We start from the raw sequence: 27,425 nt of genomic DNA, 5'->3' as shown, positions 1-27,425 counted from the left end.
TGTATGCATTTGTAGCATAGGTGACAAGGTACAGACTGCTAACATGGGATTTGACTGCTCTTTCTGTTCCAACGATTTACAGGGGGATGGAGGAAACTGTGGTGTACTACTTCTAAAACAGTGGTGTCCAGCCTGTTGCCCTCGAGGTAGACTGCATTAAAACTTGTGTTCCATGAGCTGCATCATCTATCTTTGAAACACTTAGATTTAAATCAACCTTGTTGCTATAGAGAGTAAGGTAGGGCATTGACTTCAACTGCTCCCTCTGCGCCTTTCTGATGTGAGCTGGGAGTATTCTGAGCAGCTATGGTCTTTTAGCTGCTAGAGCTCAAGTAGGGAGGAGAGAGTTGCTTTCTTCAAACTTTTTGAAACAAAATGTTTGGCTGTCAGGGAGAGAATGTTGTACTCCACAGTCCTGCACCTAGCTTTCAGTGCGCTTGAACACTGAGCAATTTTTGCAGCTTGTCTTCAAGAAGCCTTTAATATGCTGTGATGTCGATTGTTTTTTACAATTAAAACAAACATCTAGCCTTAATGTGGTGGTTAAGTAAGGAAGCACTACAATAAAATTGCAACATTCCAGTTGAAGGAATTTCTGGGAAATTTAACTATTGTCTTAACCTGCAGTTAAACTGTCTTGACTTAATTCTTATTAAGTCATAACATACTCCCCCCAGTAATGTTACTAGGTTTTACTTACTAGCAACAAGGACTTTCTAGGAGAGGAAATAATCTTGGGGGACAAATTCCCATATTTACAACTATCTGTTAAAATAGTTACTCAAAATAGAGGTCAGTTCTTATAACTGTTTGAATTTGTCCCCCAAGATTATTTCCTCTCCTAGAAAGTCCTTGTTGCTAGTAAGTAAAACCTAGTAACATTACTGGGGGGAGTATGTTTGTGTGTGTGTGTGGGGGGGGTATTTTTGTGGGCATTAAAAGACTGTATGAAGTTGTCTTTGTATAAGCATTTTGATAAATTTCATCTCTGTTCAGTGGAGACATGGTGGGGGGCAGTCAGTGACTGCAAAATTGGAAAAGAAACGAGAGATTTTTATCTAAGCTTCTAAATCACTGTTGGGGTGGGGGGGAAGGATAGTAGAAATCACTTAAATGTACAGTAAAAGTTTTTTGGCACACTTTAAAAAAATAACATTTACCTATTGTGGTTCATTTCACTTTCTAACAGTATCCTTTTCAAACTTCTGACCTAGTTGTGGCTGAGAATTGTAAGAATTGTGTACTCTGCTGAAAACTTGATTGAAATATGTAACGAGTATGTAAACTGAAGATATGGAAATAATGCCTCAACACAATCAGCATGCTGCAGTAGAATGTAGTAAACGTTTTACAAATCCACAAATCTGATTCTCTCTTACAAGAAAAATCTCTCCCATTTTCGCAGCAAAGATTTATAGCAGAGTGCCAGAATTAAGTCTCATAACAGGAAGATTCTAAGATACTTTTACAAACTATACCTCAGTATTCCTACTTGTATTCAGGAAAGTACTAGTGTAAAATTAAAGTATAATGGTCAAATAAAATACATTTTATGTTGGTGAATTATCAAGCTGAATAAAACCAGACTTTTTTTTTTTAAGTACACATTAGCAAAGTTCTAATATAGCTGCATTAAATTCCATTTCTTGTATTGGATCCCAGTAAAGCTGCAGACATTACAGGGGGATGGTCATCAAAAATATTCAGTGTTGCATAAGCCAAGGAGCAATGCTTTAGTGCATCTTGACAGTAAGATGAAATGTAAAGCACATCCTCCCTATGCATATAAATCTTATCCCTTTCTAGCTAACATATATGGAGAAGAGAAGTCTTCTAGAGTTTTGTTAATATGTAAAACTTGTTTGAGATAAATACTTATCTATAAACCACTGTGTATTCTTTAAAATACATTTTGTTCACTTTAAAAGCTGTAACTTTTAATTGCATCTAGTCTCCAGAAGCTGTAAACAGTGTCTGGAGCAGACAGTAATGACAGACCCTGTGCAACATAGAACCAATTAAAGATGATCTTTAGAAGCATTGCTTGTGCAATTGATATGTCCTTGCCTGATGAGGGAGATCAATCATTTTAGTCTTTCCTGCATTAATAGCATTCTGGATGGTAGCAGGTACTTAGTAGTTAACGGATTCCCAGTTGTCTCAGTAGTTTATATTGGTCAGATCCTTAAAGCATAGCAGGGGAGTGAAGTCCCTATTCCAGCAGCTATCTGTCTGTTAGAGAGTCGAGAGTCACAAGGAGCAAGCAGAATTAGATGTCTGCCCACGGGGCTGTAATCAGCAGCCTGTGACAGTACTGTGAGCAAGGAAAATGAATTTAACACGCTCCTTGCCTCAATTTTTTTCAGATAGTGGCCAGAAGAAGAACCCAGACAAGAAAGATGGGCGACGAATGTCTTTTCAGAAGCCTAAAGGGACTATTGAATATACAGTAAGTTGCTGCTTGGCTGTTTAAATATTGCTTTTGCATAGAATGTGTGTAGACTTGAAGTTTTTGATACGTAATGTAAACAAAATTGCTTTGATTGCCTTTGTTCTCTTCAGTCCGTACTTTACTTCTGATAGTTGATTACCTTATTAGGAATTAAGTAGCTAGTATTCTTAATGTTTTCCAGCAGGGATATGAAGCATACTGCAAAAGTGAAACTTTAGTTTTCTATGCAAGTTAAATTAATAGTTGAATAAATGTCAATCAATAGAATTATCTCTTGAAGGCTAATTATTCAATTTACAGTAAATAACGAACTATAAAATCACTTACGAATTCTAAAGCTTTCAGCATCATTAACAATCCACTGAATTCAGGAGAAATAATAAAAATAGGGTTAGGTCTGTCTTGGTGGTACCTTTCCAGCATTCTCCTACTAATTTCCATTGATCTAGACCTAACAGAGCTGTACTCAGAAGTATCTGAAAATGTGTATATTCCCATCAGTATCTGAAAATGGAGCCTTTCTCTGACTGTTATGTTCTTGAAATGACCCTCAAACTGCTGCAGTCAGTTTTTCACGTTTCTGGTTACTAGGGGAAACTGAAGTGAGAAGTATCTGTCTTGTGTTGTGTTTTAGGCTATATAATTACTGCATATAAATTTTCAATTAACATGTTGGAAAATCAGTCAAGTAGCTCCTGAACAGTTTTGAAGCTTTGTGATGAAATAAAAATAAATATTTTCCTCTGCAAAGAATAGGATATAAAGAGGTCTAGTAAAGAAAATTATGGCTTTATACAGGAGCTAACTTTGTCACTTTTTTCTTATCTACTAATATGGATTACCTTACCTTCAAGAAATATTGTGGGAGGAGTTGAGGGAGTGGGTTCTTGAGATTAGTTCCAAGCTAACTTTTTAGTCTGGTTTACACAGAAAACAAAACTTCTTACACTGTATATATTCAGCTACTCTGACATGTATGGTGAAACAAAATAGGAAAGCGTAACACGCTATTCTGTAAAATAGTTAATCAAATAGATGTATTCTAGAAATAACTATTTTTGTGCCAAGTAAGCACACGGTTCTGTATTGCAATAGCTGAGAAAGTTTATGGGGGGGGGGAGGGGAGAGGAGTTGTATGCTATAATTGAGTTTGAAACTTGTGTGGCTTGAGAGTTGTTGTTTTTTGTTTGCAGTAACAAATTACAAGATTATGCGTTGTAGATATCATCTCCAATGGTACTTACCACTTGATTTAGTGAAGGAATATTGTTCACATAATGTGTCTTCCATTAAAGGGATCTCATTTGTGCATCTGCAGCACTTGTATTTTGATTTGCTTAAGGGTTCAATATTGGTTTAGTCATGAAGTGGTCTCCTTGGTGAAATTTTTCTGTCCACGTTGTGACGGGTTGGATCACAGAAACCCCCTTGGGAGCTGCCACCCGATGTGCAAAGACTACCCCTGCTCCTGTTTTCCCTGCCAGCTCAGGACTCCAGCACCCTGTCTTGCTGAGCCAGACACTCCCGTCTGGCTCCAGACACAGACCCAGGGTCCGAATCACTTGTCCCAAAGCTGCAAGTTTACCTGAAAACAGCTCGCAGTAGCGTGCTTGTCTTTAGCACTCAGATGCCCAACTCCCAATGGGGTCTAAACCCAGATAAATCCGTTTTACCCTGCATAAAGCTTATGCAGGGCAAACTCATAAATTGTTCGCCCTCTATAACACTGATAGAGAGATATGCACAGTTGTTTGCTCCCCCAGGTATTAATACATACTCTGAGTAAATTACTAAATAAAAAGTGATTTTATTAAATACAGACAGTAGGATTTGAGTGGTTCAAAGTAGTAACAGACAGAACAAAGTAAGTCACCAAGCAAAATAAAATAAAATGCGCAAATCTATGCCTAATCAAACTAAATACAGATAATTTCCTCACCAGTTCCAGAGTGCTCTCTTTTACAGGCTAAGCTCCTTTTAGCCTGGGTCCAGCAATCACTCACGCCCCCTGTAGTTACTGTCCTTTGTTTCAGTCTCCTTCCAGTATCCCTGGGGGGGGGGGGGGGTGGAGAGGCTCCTTCTTTAGCCAGCTGAAGACCAAATGGAGGGGTCTCCCACAGGTTTAAGTAGACTCTCTCTTGTGGGTGGAGACCTCCCTCCTATGCAAAGCCCAGCTCCAAGATGGAGTTTTGGAGTCACCTGGGCAAGTCACATGCCCCTGCGTGACTCAGACTTTGCAGGCCAACGCCATTGTCCACATGGCATCTTGCATGTCTCCAGGAAGACTTCTCATGTGGATTGGAGCATTCCAAGATGCATTGTTCCCTAAGTGTCTCCTGATCAGGTACTTAACCTGGCAAATTCCTTCCCAAAGAAGCTGACCAAATGCCTCACAAAGCTTACTTAGAAATCAGGCAAGCATACAGCCCATATTCTTAACCTCGAGTAGAAAATGATATATATGTACAAATAGGATGAATAGATATAGTAGACCATAACCCTTACGGAGATATGTTACATGGCACAGGCAGCACAAAACATATTCCAGTTATGTCATACGTACATTTATAAGCACCCCCTCCCCATAAAGCCTTATGGGGTACACTGTCACACACGTGTTCTGTTGCATCAGGCTTATGATAGCTTGCAATAATGTGTGTACATGTTACTGCAAGCTATCATAAGTTACCATGCCACCACTCCATGTGCACACATTGAATTATAGGGCTCTGCGGCCTGTGTATTCAACACATACAATAGGATTTGGGGTTCTGCATCACAGATGGGACCATGATGACCTGCTACCACTGCAGTAACACACGTAAGTTCATATTGCACAGATTGAAATACACTTAGATTTCTGATTGCTTCCCTCTTTTCTATATCTGTGTGAAGGATTGGGCCTACTTTATAGCTCCCTCTTCCAACTGGACCCAGGCTGATGCCTGCGGAGCTAGCTCCCTTCCTGAGGAAATCCTGTCTGGGGCCCTATCACAGAATCCAGGTAGGGTAGTCTCCGGACCAGTTAATTACTGTGGGTTTTATTTCAAGCCTTCTTAATGAAAACAGGATCAGAGCTTCACAGCCTTTCCCCACAAAGCCTGTACAGGTTATGTTCCTTTCCCCCAAATCTATCCCTTACCCCATGAGTTTATCAACCAAAGTTCCTGGCTCTTACCTCAGAGCCCTTTGTGCTAATAGGATTTTTCCCAGTCTCCCTTCTGTCCATCTGTCTCTTGGAGTTGCTCCTCCTAGCAGTTGCTCCAGCCTCTGGCTGGTATTGCCGCCTCCTCTCCCATGTCCTTCTCCACCTTTTATGCGGATGAGCCAATTAAGTTACCTGTCTTTTTCACAGGTGCAGTGGGTGGGGCTAATTAGTCAACTGCAGGCCTCTCAGCCCTGAAGAATACTATCTCTCATACCTTCATAACCCCATCCTCACTCCCCACCCTCAAAAAAAGTGGTATCCATAATCTAGTTTGCTACATGCTATTTTACATCTTTTTGGGGACATTTGGGCCCTATAATTTCTTCCAGCTGCAGATTGTTTACAATAGGGAAATACTTAGTTTATATTCTGTAAAACTCACATAATGAGATGGTATCCTAGACTTTAGAATCATAGACTTTAAGGTCAGAAGGGACCATTATGATTGTCTAGTCTGCCCTCCTGCACAACGCAGGCCACAGAATCGCACCCACCCACTCCTATATCAAACCCCTAACCTATGTCTGGGCTATTGAAGTACTCAAATCGTGGTTTAAAGACTTCAAGGTGCAGATAATCCTCCAGCAAGTGACCCTTGCCCCAAGCTGCAGAGTAAGGTGAAAAACCCCCAGGGCCTCTGCCAATTTGTCCTGGAGGAAAATTCCTTCCCGACCCCAAATATGGCGATCAGCTAAACCCTGAGCATGTGGGCAAGACTCACCAGCCAGACACCCAGGAAAGAATTCTCTGTAGTAACTCAGATCCCACCCCATCTAACATCCCATCGCAGGCCATTGGGCATATTTACCGCTAATAGTCAAAGATCAATTAATTGCCAAAATTAGGTTATCCCAGCATACCATCCCCTCCATAAACTTATCAAGCTCAGTCTTTTGCCCCCACTGCTCCCCTTGGAAGGCTGTTCCAGAACTTCATTCCTTTGATGGTTAGAAACCTTCATCTAATTTCAAGTCTAAACTTCCTGATGGCCAGTTTATATCCATTTGTTCTTGTGTCCACATTGATACAGAGCTTAAATAATTCCTCTCCCTCCCTGGTATTTATCCCTCTGATATATTTATAGAGAGCAATCATATCTCCCCTCCGCCGCCTTTTGGTTCGGCTAAACAAGCCAAGCTCTTTGAGTCTCCTTTCATAAGACAGGTTTTCCATTCCTCGGGTCATCCTACTAGCCCTTCTCAATACCAGTTCCAGTTTGAATTCATCCTTCTTAAACATGGGAGACCAGAACTGCAGACATTATTCCAGATGAGGTCTCAGCAGTGCCTTGTATAACGGTACTAACACCTCCTTATCTCTACTGGAAATACCTCGCCTGATGCATCCCAAGACCGCATTAGCTTTTTTCACGGCCATATCACATTGGCAGCTCATAGTCATCCTGTGATCAACCAATACTCCACAGTCCTTCTCCTCCGCTCATGCGACCCCAGCTTATAACAAAAATTCTTGTTGTTAATCCCTAAATGCATGACCTTGCACTTTTCACTATTAAATTTCATCCTGTTACTATTACTCCAGTTTACTAGGTCATACAGATCTTCCTGTATGATATCCTGGTCCTTCTCTGTATTGGCGATACCTCCCAGCTTTGTGTCATCCACAAACTTTATTAGCACACTCCCACTTTCTGTGCCAAGGTCAGTAATAAAAAGATTGGTCCCAAAACCGATCCCTGAGGAACTCCACTAGTAACCTCCCTCCAGCCTGACAGTTCACCTTTCAGCATGACCTATTGTAGTCTCCCCTTTAACCAGTTCCTTATCCACCTTTCAATTTTCATATTGATCCCCATCTTTTCCAATTTAGCTAATAATTCCCCATGTGGAACTGTATCAGATGCCTTACTGAAATCGAGGTAAATTGGATCTACTGCGTTTCCTTTGTCTAAAACAGTGGTCTCCCAAGTAGGGTGCGCAAGAGGATCCTTGGGGGTGCGTGGCAGGAGGAGTGCTTCTCCTCCCCCCCTTACCCCCCCGCCAGCTTTTTTTTTTATAAACTTCAGCAAAAATGGTAGAGACTGCGCGACAGGGGGTGCGTGCTCAAATTTTTTTACTGATAGGGGTGCGTGATCAAAAAAGTTTGGAGACCACTGATCTAAAAGATCTGTTACCTTCTCAAAGAAGATCAGGTTGGCTTGGCATGATCTATCTTTTTGTAAAACCATGTTTCATTTTGTCCCAATTACCATTGACCTCAATGTCCTTTACTACGTTCTCCTTCAAAATTTTTTCCAAGACTTTGCATACTACAGATGTTAAACTAACAGACTTGTAGTACCCAGATCACATTTTTTTTTCTTTTCCTTAAAAATAGGAACTGTTAGCAATTCTCCAGTCATACGGTACAACCCCTGAGTTTACAGATTAATTAAAAATTCTTGCTAATGGATTTGCAATTTCATGTGCCAGTTCCTTTAATGTTCTTGGATGAAGATTATTTGGGCCCCCCGATTTAGCCCCATTAAGCTGGTAGAGTTTTGGCTTCTACTTCGGATGTGGTAATATCTACCTCCATATCCTCATTCCCATTTGTCATCCTACCATTATCTCTAAGCTCCTCATTAGTCTCGTTAAAGACTGAGGCAAAGTATTTGTTTAGATCTTGGGCCATGCCTAGATTATCCTTAACCTCCACTCCATCCTCAGTGTTTAGCGGGCCTATGTCTTCTTACTTTGTTTTCTTCTTATTTATATGGCTATATATAGGAGAGGGATAGCTCAGTGGTTTGAGCATTGGCCTGCTAAACCCAGGGTTGTGAGTTCAATCTTGAAGGGGCCACTTGGGGATCTGGGGCAAAATCAGTACTTGGTCCTGCTAGTGAAGGCAGGAGCTGGACTCAATGACCTTTCAGAGTCCCTTCCAGTTCTATGAGATAGGTATATCTCCATTTATTATTAACCTTTTACTATTGGTTTTAATTCCCTTTGCAGGTCCAACTCTACGAGGCTTTTGGCCTTTCTCACTTTATCCCTACATGTTCTGACCTCAATAAGGTCGCTTTCCTTGCTGATTCCTCCCATCTTCCACTCCTTGTAGGCTTCCTTTTTCTTAATCACCTCTCTGAGATCCTTGCTCATCCAGTTTGGTCTACAACTCCTGCCTATGAATTTTTCCCCCTTTCTTGGGATGCAGCCTTCTGATAGTTTCTGCAACTTTGACTTGAAGTAATTCCAGGCCTCCTCCACCTTTAGCTTCACAAGTTCTTCAGTCCAATCCACTTCCCTAACTAATTTCCTTAATTTTTTAAAGTTTAAAGTTAGCCCTTTTGAAATCAAAAACCCTAGTCACAGATCTATTTTTGTTTATCCTTCCCTTTAGTTTGAACTGAATTAGCTAGCTTATGATCGCTCAAACCAAGGTTGTCCCCACTACTCACCAAAACCAAATCTAAAATGGCATCCCCTCTTGTTGGTTCAGCAACTACTTGGTGAAGGAATCCATCAACTATCACATCCAGGAAAATCTGAGCCCTATTAGTATTCCTAGCACTTGTCCTCCAGTCTATATCTGGGAAGTTAGTCTCCCATGAGCACACAATTCCCATTAGTATTTACTTCATTAAAAACATTAGAGGTCTCTATCCATAGCCAAATCGGATCCCGGTGATCTATAGCACACCGCAAGGAATATCCCAAGGGAGACTCTAGTAGCTTTCTTCCCCAATGTGATTTTTACCCAGACAGACTCGGTCTTATCCATTCCATCACTTCTTATTTCTTTACAGTCTACCTCATCGTTGATATACAATGCTACTCCATCACTTTTGCCTTTATTTCTGTCTTTCCTAAACAGCACATGCCCTTCGCTACCTGTACTCCAGTCATGACTACTATTCCACCATGTTTCTGTTATCCCTATAATATCTGGTTTCACCTCCTGCACCAGTAACTCTAGTTCCTCCATTTTGTTACCTAGGCTCCTCGCATTGGTGTACAAACATCTTAATATTTGCTGTTTGGCTTTGCTCAATTTCTTTACCCGATTAGGCCCAGACATTCTACTGCCAGTATCGCCTATTAGACTGGTATCTACACTACCCTTCCTCCTTATGTCCATTCTCCTACCCACAGTAGTATCCTTTCTTACTTTGTTTTCTTCCCTCTCAGTGTTTAAAATCCAGCATGGAGATTACCTGGACATCTCCCCCAAATTCCTAGTTTAAAGCTCTCTTAATCAGTTGTACCAGCCTGCATCCTAGAAGTCTATTTCCCTCCCTATTCACGTGAAGTCCATCCTGAGAGAACGGTCCTCTGTCCATGAATGCCTCCCAATGGCCATACATCCCAAAGCCCTCCTTATAGTACCACTGCCTGAGCCATCTGTTGATCGTCATAATCTTGTCAGACCTTTGTTACCCTTCTCTAGGAACAGGCAGAATCCCACTGAAGATCACCTGAGCTATATTGTTCACATATGCATAGTCTGTGTATTTGATTCTAAAAACCGCAACAATTCATAACAATAATTAGTCTTTCTGGGTCAAATCTCAAAGCATACAACTTTTGGACTCTTTTGCCCTTTCTTCTGGTAATTAGCATCAACTTGGAAAAACTCTCCCTGCATCTGTGAATTCACAAGGCAGTGCCAGGAGATATGATACTGGGGTCCTGTGTTAGCCAAGCCTGTACTACTGTCTTGGCTAGATAATTGGCTTTGCATGATACAAAGAAATCTGGCTCATCAGAAATCACTACTATTGTAAATATCAGATTCTTTAATTGTAGAATTTCTCTCCTTTTCTAAATATCAGTCATCTGAGAAACATAAAAGGATGTATCATCTGCTTGAAAACTCCCAATTGCAGTGGCTGTTCCTACCCAATTCTCTCTCAAACCTGATATATTGCTCTGTAAAATTTTCTGAAACTATGTTCTGGGTTCTGTTGCTTAATAGACTGTACTACTTCTAGTAGAGAGACAAGGTGGGTGAGGTGATACCTTTTTATTGGACCATTTCTGCTGGTTAGAGAGACAGAGCTCTTCTTTCAGGTCACCTTGTCTCTCTAATACCCTGGGACTAACATGGCTACGACAATACTGCATACTACTTCTAGTAGGTAGCAGCACTAAAACCACAGAGATCATTCAGTATGCTTTTGAATAGCATTTCCATACTAATAATATCTTACGTATATGGCTCCCACTACTGTAATATCTGAGAGCCTCAATTTTTAATGCATTTATTCTCATGTGATTTGTGTTTAGGTTGCAGCATATAATAAAGAGCTTTGACATATTAGAATGATGCCTGATACTTGACAAAATATGGTTGCTTTTATCATATATCAGAGGGGTAGCCATGTTAGTCTGGATCTGTAAAAGCAGCAGAGAGTCCTATGGCACCTTATAGATTAACAGACGTATTGGAACGTGAGCTTTCATGGGTGAATACCCACTTCGTCGGATGCATATAGTGGCAATTTCCAGAGGCAGGTATAAATATGCAAGCAAGAGTGAGTCAGGCTAGTCTATAAGGTGCCATGGGGCTCTTTGCTGCTTTAACCATATTTTGGACATTTAAGTGCATTTGGAAAGAATTTTTGTTTGGCTGATTCTGTGCATGGTGGCTAGCTTATTTTGGGGGAGAGAATCAGGAGAAGGGGCTAGGACCAAAGGACTAATAAGCCAATATTTTTGTTTTGTAGGGATTTTTGCTAGTCTGTCATGGAGGCTCCAAAGGAGGCTTGTTTAGGTAGCAGTTTTAAATATACTAGTATAAGTACCTCCTCTACTGCCTCCCAGAGCCTGCACCCCAGACCCCCACCCAAATTCCATCCCAGAGCCTTAAGCAGGTGGGGGGCAGAGTTTTGGGGGGACAGGTTCTGGGTAGCATGAGTGACATTGGCTCTGTGGGAGGATTTGAGGACTGGCACTGGCCTTAAAGTAAATTGAGTGAGACCCCTGCAATGCAGCCTTTGGCTCACACTATGGCTACATCTACACTACGGGGGGGGTCAATTTAAGATACGCAAATTCAGCTACGTGAATAGCGTAGCTGAATTGGACGTATCGCAGCAGACTTACCCCGCTGTAGGGACGGCGGCAAAATCAACCTCTGCGGCTTCCTGTCGATGGCGCTTACTCCCACCTCCGCTGGTGGAGTAAGAGCGTCGATTCGGGGATCGATTGTCGCGTCCCATTGGGACGCGACAAATCGATCCCCGAGAGGTCGATTTCTACCCGCCGATTCAGGCGGGTAGTGTAGACCTAGCCTGAGACAGCCAAGTCTAATATAGTGTGGGTTACTAACAACCTTATTCACCATATATAAATTTTACCAATCCCAAAAGATCGGGCATATTACCCACCAGGTCAGTGAATATTTCAGCTCTTACCCAAGTACACACTTAAAGCCAATCCCTATTAACTAAATCTAAGATTTATTAATAGAAAAGAAGAGTTGCTGTGGTTAAAGATCATTATACATGCAGATATGAATAGAGTTCTTAGGTCAATTTCATAGCAGATGGTGAAGCTGCTGATTTTGCAAAAATCTTTCTGGAATCAATTTAAAAGGTTATAGTCCAGTCAGCGGTCCATGTGCGGAGAGCTTGCTCAAATTCTTCCATGAGAATTTTCAAAGTGGATCCAGAATAACCTGGAGACCTCAGTCTTGTGGGCTTCTACTTTCCCTGTCAAAGTTTAAGCATATCTGAGATAGCAAGGATCAGGCCTCAAACTTTCTTTATAGCTGAAGTTCAGCAGTGGTCTCAGCAGGCCCTCCTGGGCTGAAGAGGAGTTATGTATATTGTTGCTTTGAAGCTAATCTATTTCCTAGGCATACAAGGTAACTAGTTGCATTCATTAGTGCAAGGGAATTAACCATTAACTAGTTCACAGGTAGTTTATTACAAACTTCAAAGAGAAATGAAAACAATAATATTACACCACAAGTCCCATCTAAATGATAATATCCACTTTTGATCTCTGTATCCATAGACTGTTTAGCATCTACAAGCTAATTAAATCACATTTTTAAACTTCTAACAAGATATAGGTGAGCACTGACAAATATAATCAGTATCTATTCTTAATTCTCTACTGATACAGGCCTACATGTCAAGGATTCAAGTCTATTTAACATGGCTTTGCTAGCTATCTACAACGAATGTCCCTGTTTACTGTTTCAGTGTTCTTCTAATCTGTCCTTATGGGTTGCTTTTAAGTCATCCAGCCTGCTGGTTACTTAACCCTCACTGGCTCAGCATCACAGATGACTGTAAACTCTCAATAGCTTAAAGAGGCCCTACTCTTGAGTGTCTGTGGACCCTTGTCTTAATCCTTGTGGGTCTTAAAGTCTAGTCTTTGGCACACACTCATTTTGATGTCCTGTCTAGCCAAATGTAGGAGTGAAAGAGCAAACTAACTATTTGATAAGTCCCTTGTAATGGACAAGTAGCTTGCCTGTAAGGTTTAAGTAAAACCTTTGATCATAACTACAGTAACTCCTCACTTAACGTCCTCCCACTTAATGTTGTTTCAAAGTTATGTCGTTGCTCAATTAGGGAACATGCTCGTTTAAAATGTCGTTTGGCTACCTGCTTTGTCCACTGCTTGTAAGAGTCTGTGGAAGAGCAGCGACTTTACAAGGGAGCATTGCACAAGTTCCTCTTCTCCGCCTACTTCCCCGTCCTCCCAGCGCTTCCCCCGCTGCCAAACAGCTGTTTGTCGGCGCTTAGGACTTTCTGGGAGGGGAGGGGGAGGAGCGGGGAAGTGCCACGTCTCTGCTCCTGCCCCTCCCTCCCAGAAAGTCCTAAGCACCAACAAACCAACTGTTTAGTGGTGCTTAGGACTTTTGGGGGGCAGGGAGAGGAGGAGCGGAGATGCGATGTGCTCCGGATAGTAGGTGGCATGGGGGTGGGTAGAGGTGGGCCGGGAGTGGAGCGGGGATGGTAAGAGGCAGGCCTGGAGCATCCCCTGGCAAAGTCGGCACCTGTTCTTCTCAGGGGAAGCTGCTGCGAAGGTGCTTCCTAGCGTCCTTGCCTGCAGCGGGCTGTGCTTGTGTGAGGTAAGCCAGGGGCACTTCCCAACCACAGTACAGTACTGTACAGTATATAATGCCTTTTGTGTGCCCCCAAAAAATTTCCTTGGAACCTAACCCCCTGCATTTACCTTAAATCTTATGGGAAAATTGGATTCGTTTAACATCGTTTCACTTAAAGTTGCATTTTTCAGGAACATAACTACGTTAAGTGAGGAGTTACTGTACTGAAAATGGTTTGCCAGTAGTTGCAGAAAACTTGTGCCTGGGTCCTCCACTCTGATAGCTCACTTGATGGACTTAACTAAAATCAGTACCCTTAGGAAATCCTCATTGTGAGGAAAAACTGGTATTCAAAGACATGTCAAGCAATGAAGTGGCCAGTAGTGCCTCTCTTTTGACAAGTTTCACCTGTGGCTACCCTCAGTAGTTGCATGGTATGGAAAATACCAAGTGCAGGACTGTGCACTGGCAGCTAGCCTTACTCCTTTTGTGGTGAATGGGCTTTTGTTTTTGTTTTCTTCCTTTTCCCCCTGCACTCTCCCCACGTGAGTAGGTTGAGAGAATGTGGCTTCTGCCGAGTACAGTTTTTTATGTTTTGGAGGGAGGAAGAGAGGAGAAGAGCATCTAATAGTTCATGTGCTCCATCTGACCACCAGCTGGAAGGTAAATAACTCCGTGTTTTGTGGCTTGGTTCTCCACTGACTTGCATCTTTTGTAATTGCATCTATGCAAAGTGAGTCTAAAATGCTACCAGATTAGAACTTTACACTTGCTTGGATAGATATAAGCAACTACACAAGGTGCAAGTCAGTGGAGAATAAGGCCCAATACATTCACACAGCTGAAATGGAGCTGGTCTGGTGACTAATAGATAGGAAAGCTAGAAGAGCTTTTCGGGGTGTGGTTTTTTGCTTTTTGTTTTAATTAAAATGAAAACACAACCTTCTCAGAAGAGAGGAAGCAGAGCTCCATGTTTGCTTGTTAATAGTCTGTGTTGTAGACCAGTCTGAGTGGTCCTTAATTTGTTTTATAGTTTTATCAAATGTACTTCTGTTTTAATTGTGTGTTTAGGAACTTGGATATAAAAAGGGTGGTGAAAAGAAGTCAAACTTGCTCACTGAAAATCTTTGATAACTCCAAAATGTTTTGGAACAATTGGCCTGCTCAGGACTGGCTTATAGTGAAATATTGCTGTGTGTTGGAAATAGATGTTAGATTATGGTGGTACTTTGCATGAAAATTGAATTACCCCTGCAGTTTAAATAGAGTGCACTTCTTCTTTGCTCGTCTTAAATCAGAGAAGTTGACTAATGGTACAAGTTTATCCAGTTTAGCAACTAACAATTGAGTTCTATTGTGTGTATGAACTTTAAGTTAGATGAAAGCCAAAACAACTTTACATAATGAATTTTAATGAAAGTGTGTAGAGCTCTGGATATAACACTTTACTTTCTGACTTGACTGTCAACTTACTGCCATGTCTGTAATGAACAATAAATGCCTTGCTCTTGTTATGTTCCTCTTTGGTATTTGGTTTTGTAATAGTAATTAAAAAGTGACATTTGGAATAATGGAATTCTTTACTTTTGCGTAAACACAGACAAAAATGTCTACATCACCATGGAATATTGAAATATTACAATGTGCGTTCTTGGATACATGACTCTAGAAGTTTCCAAATGTCAGTTGAGCAGTTGTTTACAAAATAACAAAGTTTGCACATGGCAGAAAACCTATACAGGAAAGCATCTAGATAATTAGCTTCTTGTGACGACCTATTATGTCAGTGTACACACTACAGCCTTGCTTCTGCTGACGTATGTGTCCTACTGCACCGGCATAATAACTCCACCTCCACGAGAGGCATAAGCTTATTTTGTGTAGTTAGAGCAATGCAGTGTCCCTGTAGACACTGATACATTCTTGTGAATTTCACTGTTCTGCTGAACTGAACATATGTTGATTTCAGTTTATAGGATAGACATACCCTTAATTGTGTTCACATGCTAGGCTAATGTGGAAGTGACTTCTTTCTAAAGTAAAGAAATACTTTGGCATCCAAAATTGCGGTTTAAGAGCATATGATTGTGATGTGTTCTCAGATACATCAAAAATCATCCCTGAAGCTTCCACCTTTGACCTTGAGTGTTTAAAAAACCAGAAATGGGAAATATGTGGATAAACTAACTATCTTTTCTAAAGAAAAGCCACTCTGCTAATAGTACTTAGTGAAATTTTACTAGTAATGCCAGTTTCTTCCAGTCCCCTGGGATAGAAATTACCAGGTGCAAGGGAGAACATGGAGCTGCGGAAGGAGAACTTCCTTCAAAGCTGCCTTTTCTATTCACCCTTATGATCTGCCTGAAAGAATCTTCCAGTTACTTATTGTAGCAAAAGATAATTTAATTAAACCTCACAAACCCACTCCTTCCTGGAAAGCCATATTTTCTTCTTCCTATGTCCAGTACTGCTTACAAAATTTGTTTTACCCTGCCAAGACATTTAGGTTGCTCCAGAAACCATTAAAATACAGCACAGTTTACAAAATTAGGATAATCAGTGGAATCCATATTGACTGGGAGGAAGAGGGGTGAAACCAACTAATGCACAAGACTTTTTTTACAACAACTCCTTTCTCTTTCTTATATATAATATATGGAGAAATGCACATGCACATGCTCTTGCTCTTGCTCTCTCTGATATTTGAGACCCATTAATTTAAATTATGGCTGCAGTTGTCTGAATTTTCTTACTCCCTCAAGACTCAGCTACTACTGCGGAGCTGAGTATCTGCGACACCCGTTGAAGATTCTTCTAATTAGTTTCCATGTGCCCACCATGGAAGAAGCAATAGTCAAATGTTTGAATTTGTTTGTGTTACAGTATGTGCTGTCCTTGTCCTCTGAAGTTATTTGATTTTATTCCTGTTTCTACCAGCTGCCTTGCTCTGAAATGTTCCCTGTTTCCTTGATCAATATTTATCACCTGTTTCATTTATACTACACCATTTAAAGGGATGCTCAAACAAGTAGTTTCTAAATTTTAGATTATGGATTATTTCTTTTGAGGTTTTGTTTTTGTTTTTTTGTTTTTGTTTGTTTTTTAAAGTTAAGAACAGAAATATTACTTTTGGTTGAAAAGTGTGTGTGTGTGTGTGTGTGTGTTTGTAAGGCTGACCATTCTACTATTTCATAACCGAAATCAAAGATTAAGATGACCAATCTTTTTCCATTATCCAAGTAGAGTGAAAAGCAAACTGAAGTGATATTTGCAATGCTGTAAAGAAACAATTCTAATTATTATTATTATTAGACCGTGACCCTCTAAGACTATCAGTATTTTTTCTCAGTGTACTGCTCCTTCATATACAAGAATAATTTGGAGATTATTTCTGCATTGTCAACCTGTGTTCGCTGTTGTCACTCAATTGTTAACGAATGAATTAGTTAAAGATAATGCTTGTCCCTGAATAGATCTTTGTGGGATTCCAGCTGTTTTTGTCATTAAATGTATTCCTTCTAATGTACTTTAATAATGGCCTCAAAATGCTGTGATCTGGGTGATATTAATGATACTTGGTGGGATGATTCCCATGACAGGAATGTTAAAATCAATGGCTTTAACCTATTTAGAAAGGACCGAGTGCCCAAAAAGGGATGGGGAATGTCAAAAATGGCATTACCTGTTTCTGAGTTACTGATAACTCAGAAGAAAATAATCTTGAGTACTTATTGATCAATGACTTAACAGATAAAGCACAAGATTTGATACTGGTGTCTGCTACAGACCACCAAAGCATATTTGCGGAATAGGATGACTATTTCCTTACACACCTGGTTGTAATGTGTAAGAAAAATAGCTGTGAGATCATGGGGGACTCCAGTTTAAGTGAGATATGCTGGAGGTCTCCTGCTACCAGTACTAAAACATTCTTGTAATTTCAAATGTTATAGATGACAACTTCCTAACTAAGTGTTGCATTCAACATGGGAGAAGGCTATATTAGACCTCATCTTTCCAGCTAAAGAGGAACTGATCACCAAAATAAAAAAATAATGGTAACTTATGTACAAGTGATTATGACTTGATCACATTTATAATGTGCAAACAGAATAAAATTCAGACCAATTATTTTTATATATTGGTGCTTTAAAAGGGTCAGTTTCATACAGCTGAAAACAGTTGAAGCAAATCACCTGGGAGGAAGAATTTAATCAGAAAAATGTGAATGATAATTGGGAATCATTTAAGAACAATTTACTAGATGCCCAAAAAGCTACAATTGAGGAAGGAGACCACATAGATTTTTTTTTTTTAATTACCTGATTTAGAGGAGCAGTGAAGGCAGCTGACTTTTTTTTTTTTAAGTTACAAATGGAAGAAACTATATGTTGACAGTAATGAACATGAATCAGAAGCTAGGGATTGTAGAAAATTGATAAGGGAAGCAAAGGGACACAAGGAAAAGTCAGTCACCAGCAGAGTTAAGAACAATAAGGAAGGAGGAGTTTAAGGTGATTAGGAACAAAAATAATCCTGACAATGGCATCAGTCCATTACTAGATGGAAATTGTAGAATGATCATTAGTAATACATAAAAGGAAGAAATATTCAATAAATATTTGTTCTATATTTGGGGGGAGGGCAGGTGTTATATATGACAACACTCATTCCATTCCACTAGTATTTCAGGAGGATATTAAACAGCAGCTACTAAAATTGATACTTTTTCCCCCCCCCCTTCAAATCCTGTCTAGATAACTTGCATCCAAGAGTTCTAAAAGAGCTGGCTGAGGAGCCTGTTGGATTTTTAATGTTGGCTTCCCCCCCCCCCCCCAAATAAGTCTTGCAGCACTCAGCTCTTGGCCCTATGCTATTTAACATTTTTATTGATGAAATGGCAGAAACGATAGTTATCACTGATAGTTTGCTGATGACACATTGCGGTAAATAATGAAGAGGACAGATCACTGTTCCAGTGCAATCTGGGTTGATTGGGAAGCTGAACACAAGCAAAGAATATGCATTTTAATCAGTTCAATGTAAATGTATACATTAGGAACAAAGAATGCAGGTCAAACTTACATGATGGGGGAGGGGGGGGTCTATACTAAGAATAAGTGATCCTGGAAAAGATTTGGGGATTGTGGTGTACAGTCAGCTGAACAGGAGTTTCTACTGTGAGACTGGTGAAAAGGGCTAATGCATAAATAGGAACATTTCAAGCAGGAGTAGAGGATATTTTATTTCTGTATTTGGCAGTGATGCATCTGCTGATGGAATACGGAGTCCAGTTCTCGTGTCAGCAGTTCAAGAAGAATGTTAAATGGGAGAATGTTCAGAGAAGAGCCACAAAAAAAAATTAAAGGATTAAGGATAAGAAAACATGCCTTATAGTGACTGAATTCCTTGAGTCTATCTATTTAGCTTAATAAAGAGAAGGTTAAGGGGTGACTTGATTGCAATTGCTAAGTATCTAAATGGGGAACAAATATTTAATAATGAGCTCTTCAATCTAGCAGAGAAAGGTATAACATGATTCAATGGCTGGAAGTTGAAGCTAGACAAATTCAGACTGGAAATAAGGTGTGCATTTTTAATAGTGAGAGTAATTAGCCATTGGAACAACTTACCCAGTGCCATGGTGAATTCTTCACCAGTGGCTATTTTAAAATCAAGATTGGATTTTTTTTTTTTCTAAAGATCTATTTGTTTTAGGGAAGTTTAATGGCCTGTGTTGTACTGGAAGTCAGACTAGATGATCACAACGGTCCCTCTTGCCCTTGAAATCTATGAACAATTTAATCTGACTACAGCTTTTATATCCTAACTTGCAGTCAGTCAAAATTCCGTCCATCGTCTGAGGTGTTAAATTTGAATAAAGTCTACAATAGACGAACACTAGAGATGTCTGCATGAATTCTGAAGTTTTGCCACTCATTTTATAAACATATACATAGATTTTGACCCTAATATTCTTCCATCGGCTTCCTGTTGTTCGAAAATGAATGGGATCAATGGAAGAAAGACCTCACTGTTGATGCAAACATATTAAGAAAAAAAGTGAAAATTTTATTAAGTTGTTACAAATTTGTTTGCACCTTTATTGAATATTAAGATATAGCTACAAGAGTTATAGCCAGGATACTTGAAAATATAACAATACACATTTAGCTAATTGTTACAAAATAGTAAAAGCTAATAGAAGCAGAAACTCTGCAATTTTTTATCTCCCAAAGACGAGCAAAGTTCAGGCATGCAAGTCACATGAACACTTTTTTCTTTTTTGTTTGTTTGGAAGTAATCTGATTTGTGAAGGAGAATGCAGGGTTGTGTTATCAGAGCAACACATCTAGAAGGAAAGTGGACTGACACCAAAACACTTTCCTTTTCTTTTCAAAGAAAAATCTGAGTTTAAACCCACTCAAAATTCTAGACCTGTCCTTACTGAATTTGATTTTTTTGTAAACATGCAGTCCTCCCTCCTTCCATCTATTCTGAAGAACATTTATGGGGTAGGAAGTCTTTTAGAGAAGATACTGGTTACTTCTAACTTGTTTCCACTTAAACATTAAAACTTTGTTTCTCAAGTGCTTAAAATGCCATAAGCTTCTTTTAATATAAATATTTGTAAATATTTTGTATCTAAATGCAAGCCTTCATATAACTGACATATGAATAGTAAAATGTGTTATGTACAAATATAGCAAGATCATTTGATAGTAATTATTAATGTAAGAAGCCATTTAAGTACATTTATATCAATGGAGAGTTAATTACCGGCAGTGCTCAAACAACTCTCAACCCTGTCAAGAAGATGAGAAAAATCATCCTTCCAAAAATTGTCATATAAAAGCAACAAGTCAAGCTAAACACTTTCTATAAGTTACTTAATTGTAAAAGACTGTTTTGAGAACTAAAAATTTTTATATAAGTAACGAGTGCTTTGAATTTCTGAAGACAGAATTTCATTTCCTGTCAAAATAATAAAATTGAAAGAATAACTCAGAGGACTGAATACTTTTAAAAGATTTTTAATTTTTTTTTTAATTTGGATTTTTCCTACCAGAACAAGAACAAAGACAATTTAAAAATATTGCATGTTCATTAAATGAATAGCTTGCTGAGGAGCTGAAAGTATCACCTAAGCCAACCTGAAAGACTTGGAGCCAATGAAAGCATGACAGCAACCAATTTAAATCTAAACAAGCGTAAAAGAGGTGTGTTTTCCCTATATGAAAATAAGGATGCGAAAAGTAAAAAGCCTGAAGTGAGCACCCCACACTCACCCCCTGCAATTCTGCTTAGACAGCAAGCACTCCACAGCTCATCCTGTCTATCTTTACAAGCAAGCTGCTAGAGAGATTTAAAAAAAAAAAAGACTCAAAAAGGACAAGTTTACACTTAAAACGTTGCATTGGTACATCTGCACTGGTGCAGTTGCGCCACTGTAGTGTTTTAATGAAGATGCCCTATGCTGGGAGAGAGCTCTCCCATCAGCGTTTATAATCCACCTTCATGAGAGATGGCAACTATGTCAACAGGAGAAGTTCTCCTGCCAGTGTAGTGCTGTGTACAGAGGGGGTTAGGTCAGTATAGTTACCTTTCGTCCGGATTCCCCTGGACATGTCCGGCTTTTAGAGTTAAAAATAGCATCCGGGGGGATAAATGTCCGGACTACGCCCCCCCCCCCAATATGCAGAGTGCGCGCGGCTGGCAGGGCAACCGGCCGGATGGTGCCACTTACATGGGGCTCTGACAGCCAGAGAGAGCCCCTTCTCCGCTTCCCTCTCCTCTCCCCTGCAGCTGAGAGCACTCCCTCCCTGCATTCGCAGATCACCAGCCGGCAGTCTGGAGCTCCTCCCCCTGCTCCTCCTTCCCATCACGCTGGTCTGAGCGGCAGGGTAAGGGGGCCAGGGGGTCGGAGAAGGGGCAGGGAGGTTCTGGAGGGGGCAGTCAAGGGGGGGGGGTTTGGGAGTTTGGATGGGGGCTTTCTGGGGTGTGTGTGGATAAGGTTTTGGACAGTCAGGGTACAGGTAGGGGGTAGGGCCCGGGGGGGGCAGTTTAGGGTGGGGGGGTCTCAGGAGGGGGCAGTTAGGGGACAAGGAACAGGGAGGCTTAGGTAGGGGGTGGGGTTCTGGAGGGCAGTTAAGAGCTGGGGTCCCAGGAGGGGTGGCCAGGGGACAAGGGGGGGGGGGAGGTTGGGAGTTCTGGGGGGGGGGCTGTCGGGGCAGGGGTGGGGAGAGGGATCGAAGCAGTCAGGGGATAGGGAGTAGAGGGGTCGGGAGTGGTTGGATGGGGCGTGGGAGTCCCAGGGCTCTGGGGGTGTGGATAAGGGTTGGGACAGTCAAGGGACAGGTAGGGGGTAGGGTCCTAGGGGGCCAGTAGGGGGTAGGGTCTCAGGAGGGGGCAGTCAGGGGACAAGGAGCGGGGGGAGGGTTGGGGGTTCTGAGGGGGGTGGGAAGTGGGAGGGGCGGGGCTAGGGCGGGGCTCCTCCCGTCCTCTTTTTTGCTTGCTGAAATATGGTAACCCTAGGTCAGTATAACTACGTCTCTGGGGAGATAAGGTACAGAAGGGGGGGAGGTAGGAGCGGGGGGGGGAACACCCTGACATTAGCACCCCTCTTCTCCCCCCCCCCCCCCCCCACAGCAAGCAGGAGGCTCCAAGGCAGAGGGCAGGAGCAGCACATGGCAGCTGGGGGAGGGGCAGCTGAATTGCCCAGCAATTGATAGCCTGCTTGGCGGCTGCTGCACAGGGAACTTAGGGGAGCGGGGAGCTGGTGGGGGGGGGGGGGGGGTTACAAATTCCTGTTTTCAGCTTTTCATCCCATCCTCTATAAGAATGCTTTTAAAAAAAAAAAAAAATTAGAACTCAGATCAGTTTACTCTTGGTGCCACACCTGAAGGAATTCTAGAACCTTCTGGATTTCCTTTGCTCATTTAAGGCATAGCCCTTTTAAATGTAGGTAGTAGTTTCCCTACAAAAGGAATTAGAGTTTACAAGAAGAATGCAGTAGAACCTCAGAGTTATGAACTGACCGGTCAACCCTACACCTCATTTAGAGCCGGAAGTACGCAATCAGGCTGCAGCAGAGACAAAGAAAGAAATATAGTAGTGTACTGTTATACCTAAACTACTTAACAAAAAAGGGAAAACTTTAATAAAAAAAAAAAAAAAAGGTAAGGAAACTGTATGCTTGTTTCCATTTAAATTAAGATGGTTAAAAGCAGTATTTTTTTTTTTGCATAGTAAAGTTTCAAAGCTGTATTAATCAATGTTCAGCTGTAAACTTTTGAAAGAACAGCCATAATGTTTTCTTCAGAGTTACAAACATTTCAAAGTTACGAACAGCCTCCATTCCTGAGGTGTTCATAACTCTGAGGTTCTACTGTACAAACATTTGGTAACAGTCTGTCATCAGCTGTCTCTTAATGCATACACTTTTTGTTTTATAACTCTCTGTCATGATAGGAATTTGTGTATCAAACTGAAATCTGTTTCCTGTAATAGTAATTATATTAATCTACTGATGTCTCTCAGAAACTAAAAGATTTTATTTGGAGGTGTTCCCCCTTGGTGAGGTTTCATTATCATTATCCCTTTCTATCACCCTACTCTTTCCTTATTTTTGAAGTCGCTGGCTTGAAAAAATGACTTGTTCTAAGGTAATCTTTCTCCTACTTAATTCCTACTTCCAGTCATAATGTTCAGTTTTTGTTCAAGATTTTTTTTTTTACTTGAAATCACTGACTCACTGAATTCTAGTTCAATAGAAAACAGAAGGAAGAAATGTCCTCCATAATAAAAGATTGCATACACTGCTAGTGGAGCCCCCTCTTGTGGGTGAGGGGTGTAGAGGTAAATCAGTAGCTGCATGAAGCCAGTCACATAGTCTCTTGCATCTCTTGCTGGGTTCCATTGGAGCAGAGGACAGAAGCTTTGGCCTTTGGGCTAGTGTCTGAACCTTCAGCCATACATGTGTAAGATGACTCCTGTGGTTGCTCGGGAGCACAGATGGAAGGTAGGTGACTTTGAAGGAACCATTAGCTTCAAGAAGCATATTTGCATAGCCCTTGATACTGGCCTATGCCTTGCTACTCACTGTCAGTCTGCGTACATGCATGTGTGAAGTGTAATGTACCTAGTTAAAGTAGTTATGCACTGTATATATTACTAACTTCATTAAAAGTTTTATAAATTCAAACTGCACATGATAAAACATCTAAGTTTCCACTTTTTTAAAACTATTTTTTTCTTTTCATTGATACAGGTTGAATCAAGAGACACTCTAAACAGTATTGCCTTGAAATTTGATACGACACCGAATGAACTGGTTCAATTAAACAAATTTTTCTCCCGAGCAGTTGTTCCTGGACAGGTATTATCTATTAATTACTTCAACATAAACTGGGTTTGGTGGAAATAGAGGAAGATGTTCAGAATGCTTGTCTACCACTTCTACTGAAAACAATGGGATGAGTTTTTCTCAACATATAAGACATCCTATCTTTTTGAAGATGTATTTAGGATTCTTCAGTTAGCGTTAGTGAACTCCAGACACCCACTGGATTACTCAGTTGAGTAACTGCTACCAATGGGAGTCAGTCACAGTCTAACCCAGTCTTTACTATCTCTCTTAAATTAAATTTGGAAAGACTGATAAAAGCTAGCATATTTAGAATCATAAGGTAACTTTTTCAGGTTCAAGACAAATTTATTTTTTGTAAATGGATATAGGATAAATATTGGGCGGTAGCAGTATTTCTAAAGCTATAAGCATGACTTACTGCTACTGTTATTTCCAGCTGCTGCAAAAGCTGTGCAACACCGTTCATGCCATTCCCAAGAGAATGGATCTGAGAAGCAAATAAATTTAGACTAACCTAGTTTTTGGCATGCTTTGTAAAGAGTTGAATTGGGAAATAGATGACCAACTTTGTTTAATTGGGATGAATACACTGAATGTGTTCCCTAGCAGTGTATCTTATTGACTCTAAATGATAGACTAATAGCAATCTATGAAAAGGCCAGAGACATGGTACACTTTGTGCAAGTATTCATAATAGTATTTATTACAGCATTGGACAAGTCTGAATTGGTGTTTCTGGGCATGCTGTAAATTTCTTACTTTATGGTCTTCTGTTTACTTGGGTACTATCGGCACTATTATTACTGCTAACAGTCAGCCTTAATATAGGTTTACAGAATTTTAAATATTTAAAGGCTCAAAAATACATTGTGTGGGTATATATTTACTCATTTCATGAATTGCTTTAAACAAGATTTGTTTTATTGCACACTGTTTGACACACCATGATGGAAACCAATGGGGGATTTGTTATATGGCATGTTTCTATGATATGTCAATGCATTCTTTGCCTCAAGAACCTATTAATAGAGAAGACTTTATTAATACTGCTTGCTTTGCTAGAAAAGTGTTGACAGTAAAATTGGTAATTCACAACTAAATCTGTTTTTTTAATTCTAAAGCATAAATTAACTCCAGCAGACCAAATTTCATAAAATAACTTGAGACAACAAATCTGCATCAAAATGTCAATGAAACTCTTAATGTAACTGTTAACTACAGCATGTGTTCAATTTCTTTATAGATTTTATATGTTCCTGACCCAGAATATGTTTCTAGTGCGGAGAGCTCCCCATCTCTTAGTCCCATAAGTCCCTTGTCACCTACATCTTCAGAAGCTGAATTTGACAAGGCTACAGTAAGTGTAGGTATATGTTTTTCAAGGGTAATAACAATCTTTTCCATGTTTAGTGAGATGTGTGCAGTAACTGATTAAAAGATAGGAAACAAAGGGTAGGAATAAATGATCAGTTTTCAGAGTGTAGAGAGGGGTAAATAGTGGTGTCCCCCCAGAAGTCTGTACTTGGACCATACTGTTCAACATATTCATAAATGATCTGGAAAAGTGGGTAAACAGTGAAGTGTCAAAATTTGCAGATGATACAAAACTATTAAAGACAGTTAAGTCCAAAGCAGACTGCGAAAAGTTAGAAACAGGTCTCACAAAACTGGGTGACTGGGCAACAAAGTGGCAGATGAAATTCAGTGTTGATAAATGCAAAGTAATGTACATTGGAAAACGTAATCCCAACTATACATAGCTAATATAGACCCCATCATTTTCTGTTACCACTCAAGAAAGAGATTTTGGAATCATCGTGGACAGTTCTCTGAAAACATCCACTCAATGTGCAGCGGTAGTCAAAAGAGTGAACAGAATGTTGGGAATCATTAAGAAAGAGATAGGAAATAAGACAGAAAATATCATATTGCCTCTATATAAATCCATGGTTTATTTATAAATCCATAAAGCCCACATCTTGAATACTGTGTGCAGCTGTGGTCGCCCCACCTCAAAAAATGATAGATTGGAATTAGAAAAGGTTTAGAAGAGGGCCACAAAAATGATTTGGGGCATGGAACAGTTTCCGTATGAGGAGAGATTAATAAGGGTGGGACTTTTCAGCTTGGAAAAGAGATGACTAATGGGGGGTATGATAGAGGTCTATAAAATCACGACTGGTATGGAGAAAGTAAATTAGGAAGTATTATTTACTCTCTCATAACACAAGAACTCTAGGGGTCACCAAATTAAATTAATAGGCAGCAGGTTTAAAACAAATAAAAGGAAGTATTTCTTCACACAATGCCCAGTCAACCTGTGGAACTCCTTGCCAGAGGATATTGTGAAGGCCAAGACTGTAACAGTGTTTAAAAAAAAGAACTAGATAAATTCATGGAGGATAGATCCATCAATGGCTATTAGCCAGGATCAGGTCCCTAGCCTTGGTTTTGCCAGAAGCTGGGAATGGGCGACGGATGGATCACTTGATGATTACCTAGTCTGTTAATTCCCTCTGAGACACCTGGCATTGGCCACTGTTGGAAGACAGGATACTGGGCTAGATGGACCTTCGGTCTGTCCCAGTATGGCTGTTCTGATGTTCTTATATGCAATAATTGCTCCCGGGGGAATTCTGCGCCAAAAAACTCCAGAATTCTGCAGCAAAAATGCAAAATTCTGCATATTTTATTTGTCAAAATAACACAATATAATCACACCAGTTTCACTTATTTTGGTAATTTATTTAAACTACCATATAGGGAAAAAAAATCAAAAACTGTTCTGCATTTCCTAAACACATGAAAGTAAAGTACTTGGTAACCAATACCTTGTATTCCAGTTATAATCCTGGATTTTCATTTAAATTACATTACTTTGAATTTGGTGTTTGGTGTTCTATAAAGTAGAATGTCACTTTACATTGTTCAGACTTTCACACATGAAAATCATACAATTTTTTGCTAATCATTGTCCTTCATTTTTTTTAATGGATAAGTAAAATAGATCCTGAACTGTAATCTAACCCGATTGTGCCTCTCTGGCACATGAAAAAAGCGAGGAAGCACATAGACCTTCCTAACTGAGGATTCCGTTACTGTCATTTACAATAAGCTCCTAAGGAACAGTTGAGTATCAGAGGGGTAGCCGTGTTAGTCTGAATCTGTAAAAAGCAACAGAGGGTCCTGTGGCACCTTTGAGACTAACAGAATTATTGGGAGCATAAGCTTTCGTGGGTAAGAACCTCACTTCTTCAGAACAGTTGTTCTGAACAATTGTTATCCTTTATTTGTCAAAGGAACAGTTGTTATCCTATTTGTTTTTGAGTGGTTATTTGCTCATTCTGAACATCGGAGTCAAATGGTACAGTAATCACTAGAATTTGTTA

The 27,425-nt window shown here is 40.2% G+C and overlaps 1 protein-coding gene across 5 annotated transcripts in view; it reads left to right on the top strand.

The window, feature by feature from the left end:
* The window catches only part of OXR1 (oxidation resistance 1), a 465,986-nt gene that overhangs the window by 320,649 nt on the left and 117,912 nt on the right, over positions 1-27,425 (top strand). For 3 of the 5 annotated variants that reach the window (XM_054017343.1, XM_054017341.1, XM_054017346.1), the window contains 3 exons: positions 2,367-2,449; positions 23,938-24,045; positions 25,280-25,393. In XM_054017343.1, coding sequence (XP_053873318.1) covers positions 2,367-2,449; positions 23,938-24,045; positions 25,280-25,393 — 305 coding nt within the window. Of the gene's footprint in view, positions 1-2,366; positions 2,450-23,937; positions 24,046-25,279; positions 25,400-27,425 lie in introns of all 5 variants that reach the window. The other 2 variants (XM_054017342.1, XM_054017340.1) reach the window with 1 other exon arrangement.

The sequence above is a fragment of the Malaclemys terrapin genome, chromosome 2, assembly GCF_027887155.1.
Source record: "Malaclemys terrapin pileata isolate rMalTer1 chromosome 2, rMalTer1.hap1, whole genome shotgun sequence".
In the NCBI taxonomy this organism is placed as follows: Eukaryota; Metazoa; Chordata; order Testudines; family Emydidae; genus Malaclemys; species Malaclemys terrapin.
The sequence above is the reverse complement of the archived record's forward strand: the minus strand, read 5'-3'. Positions and strand labels throughout refer to the sequence as shown.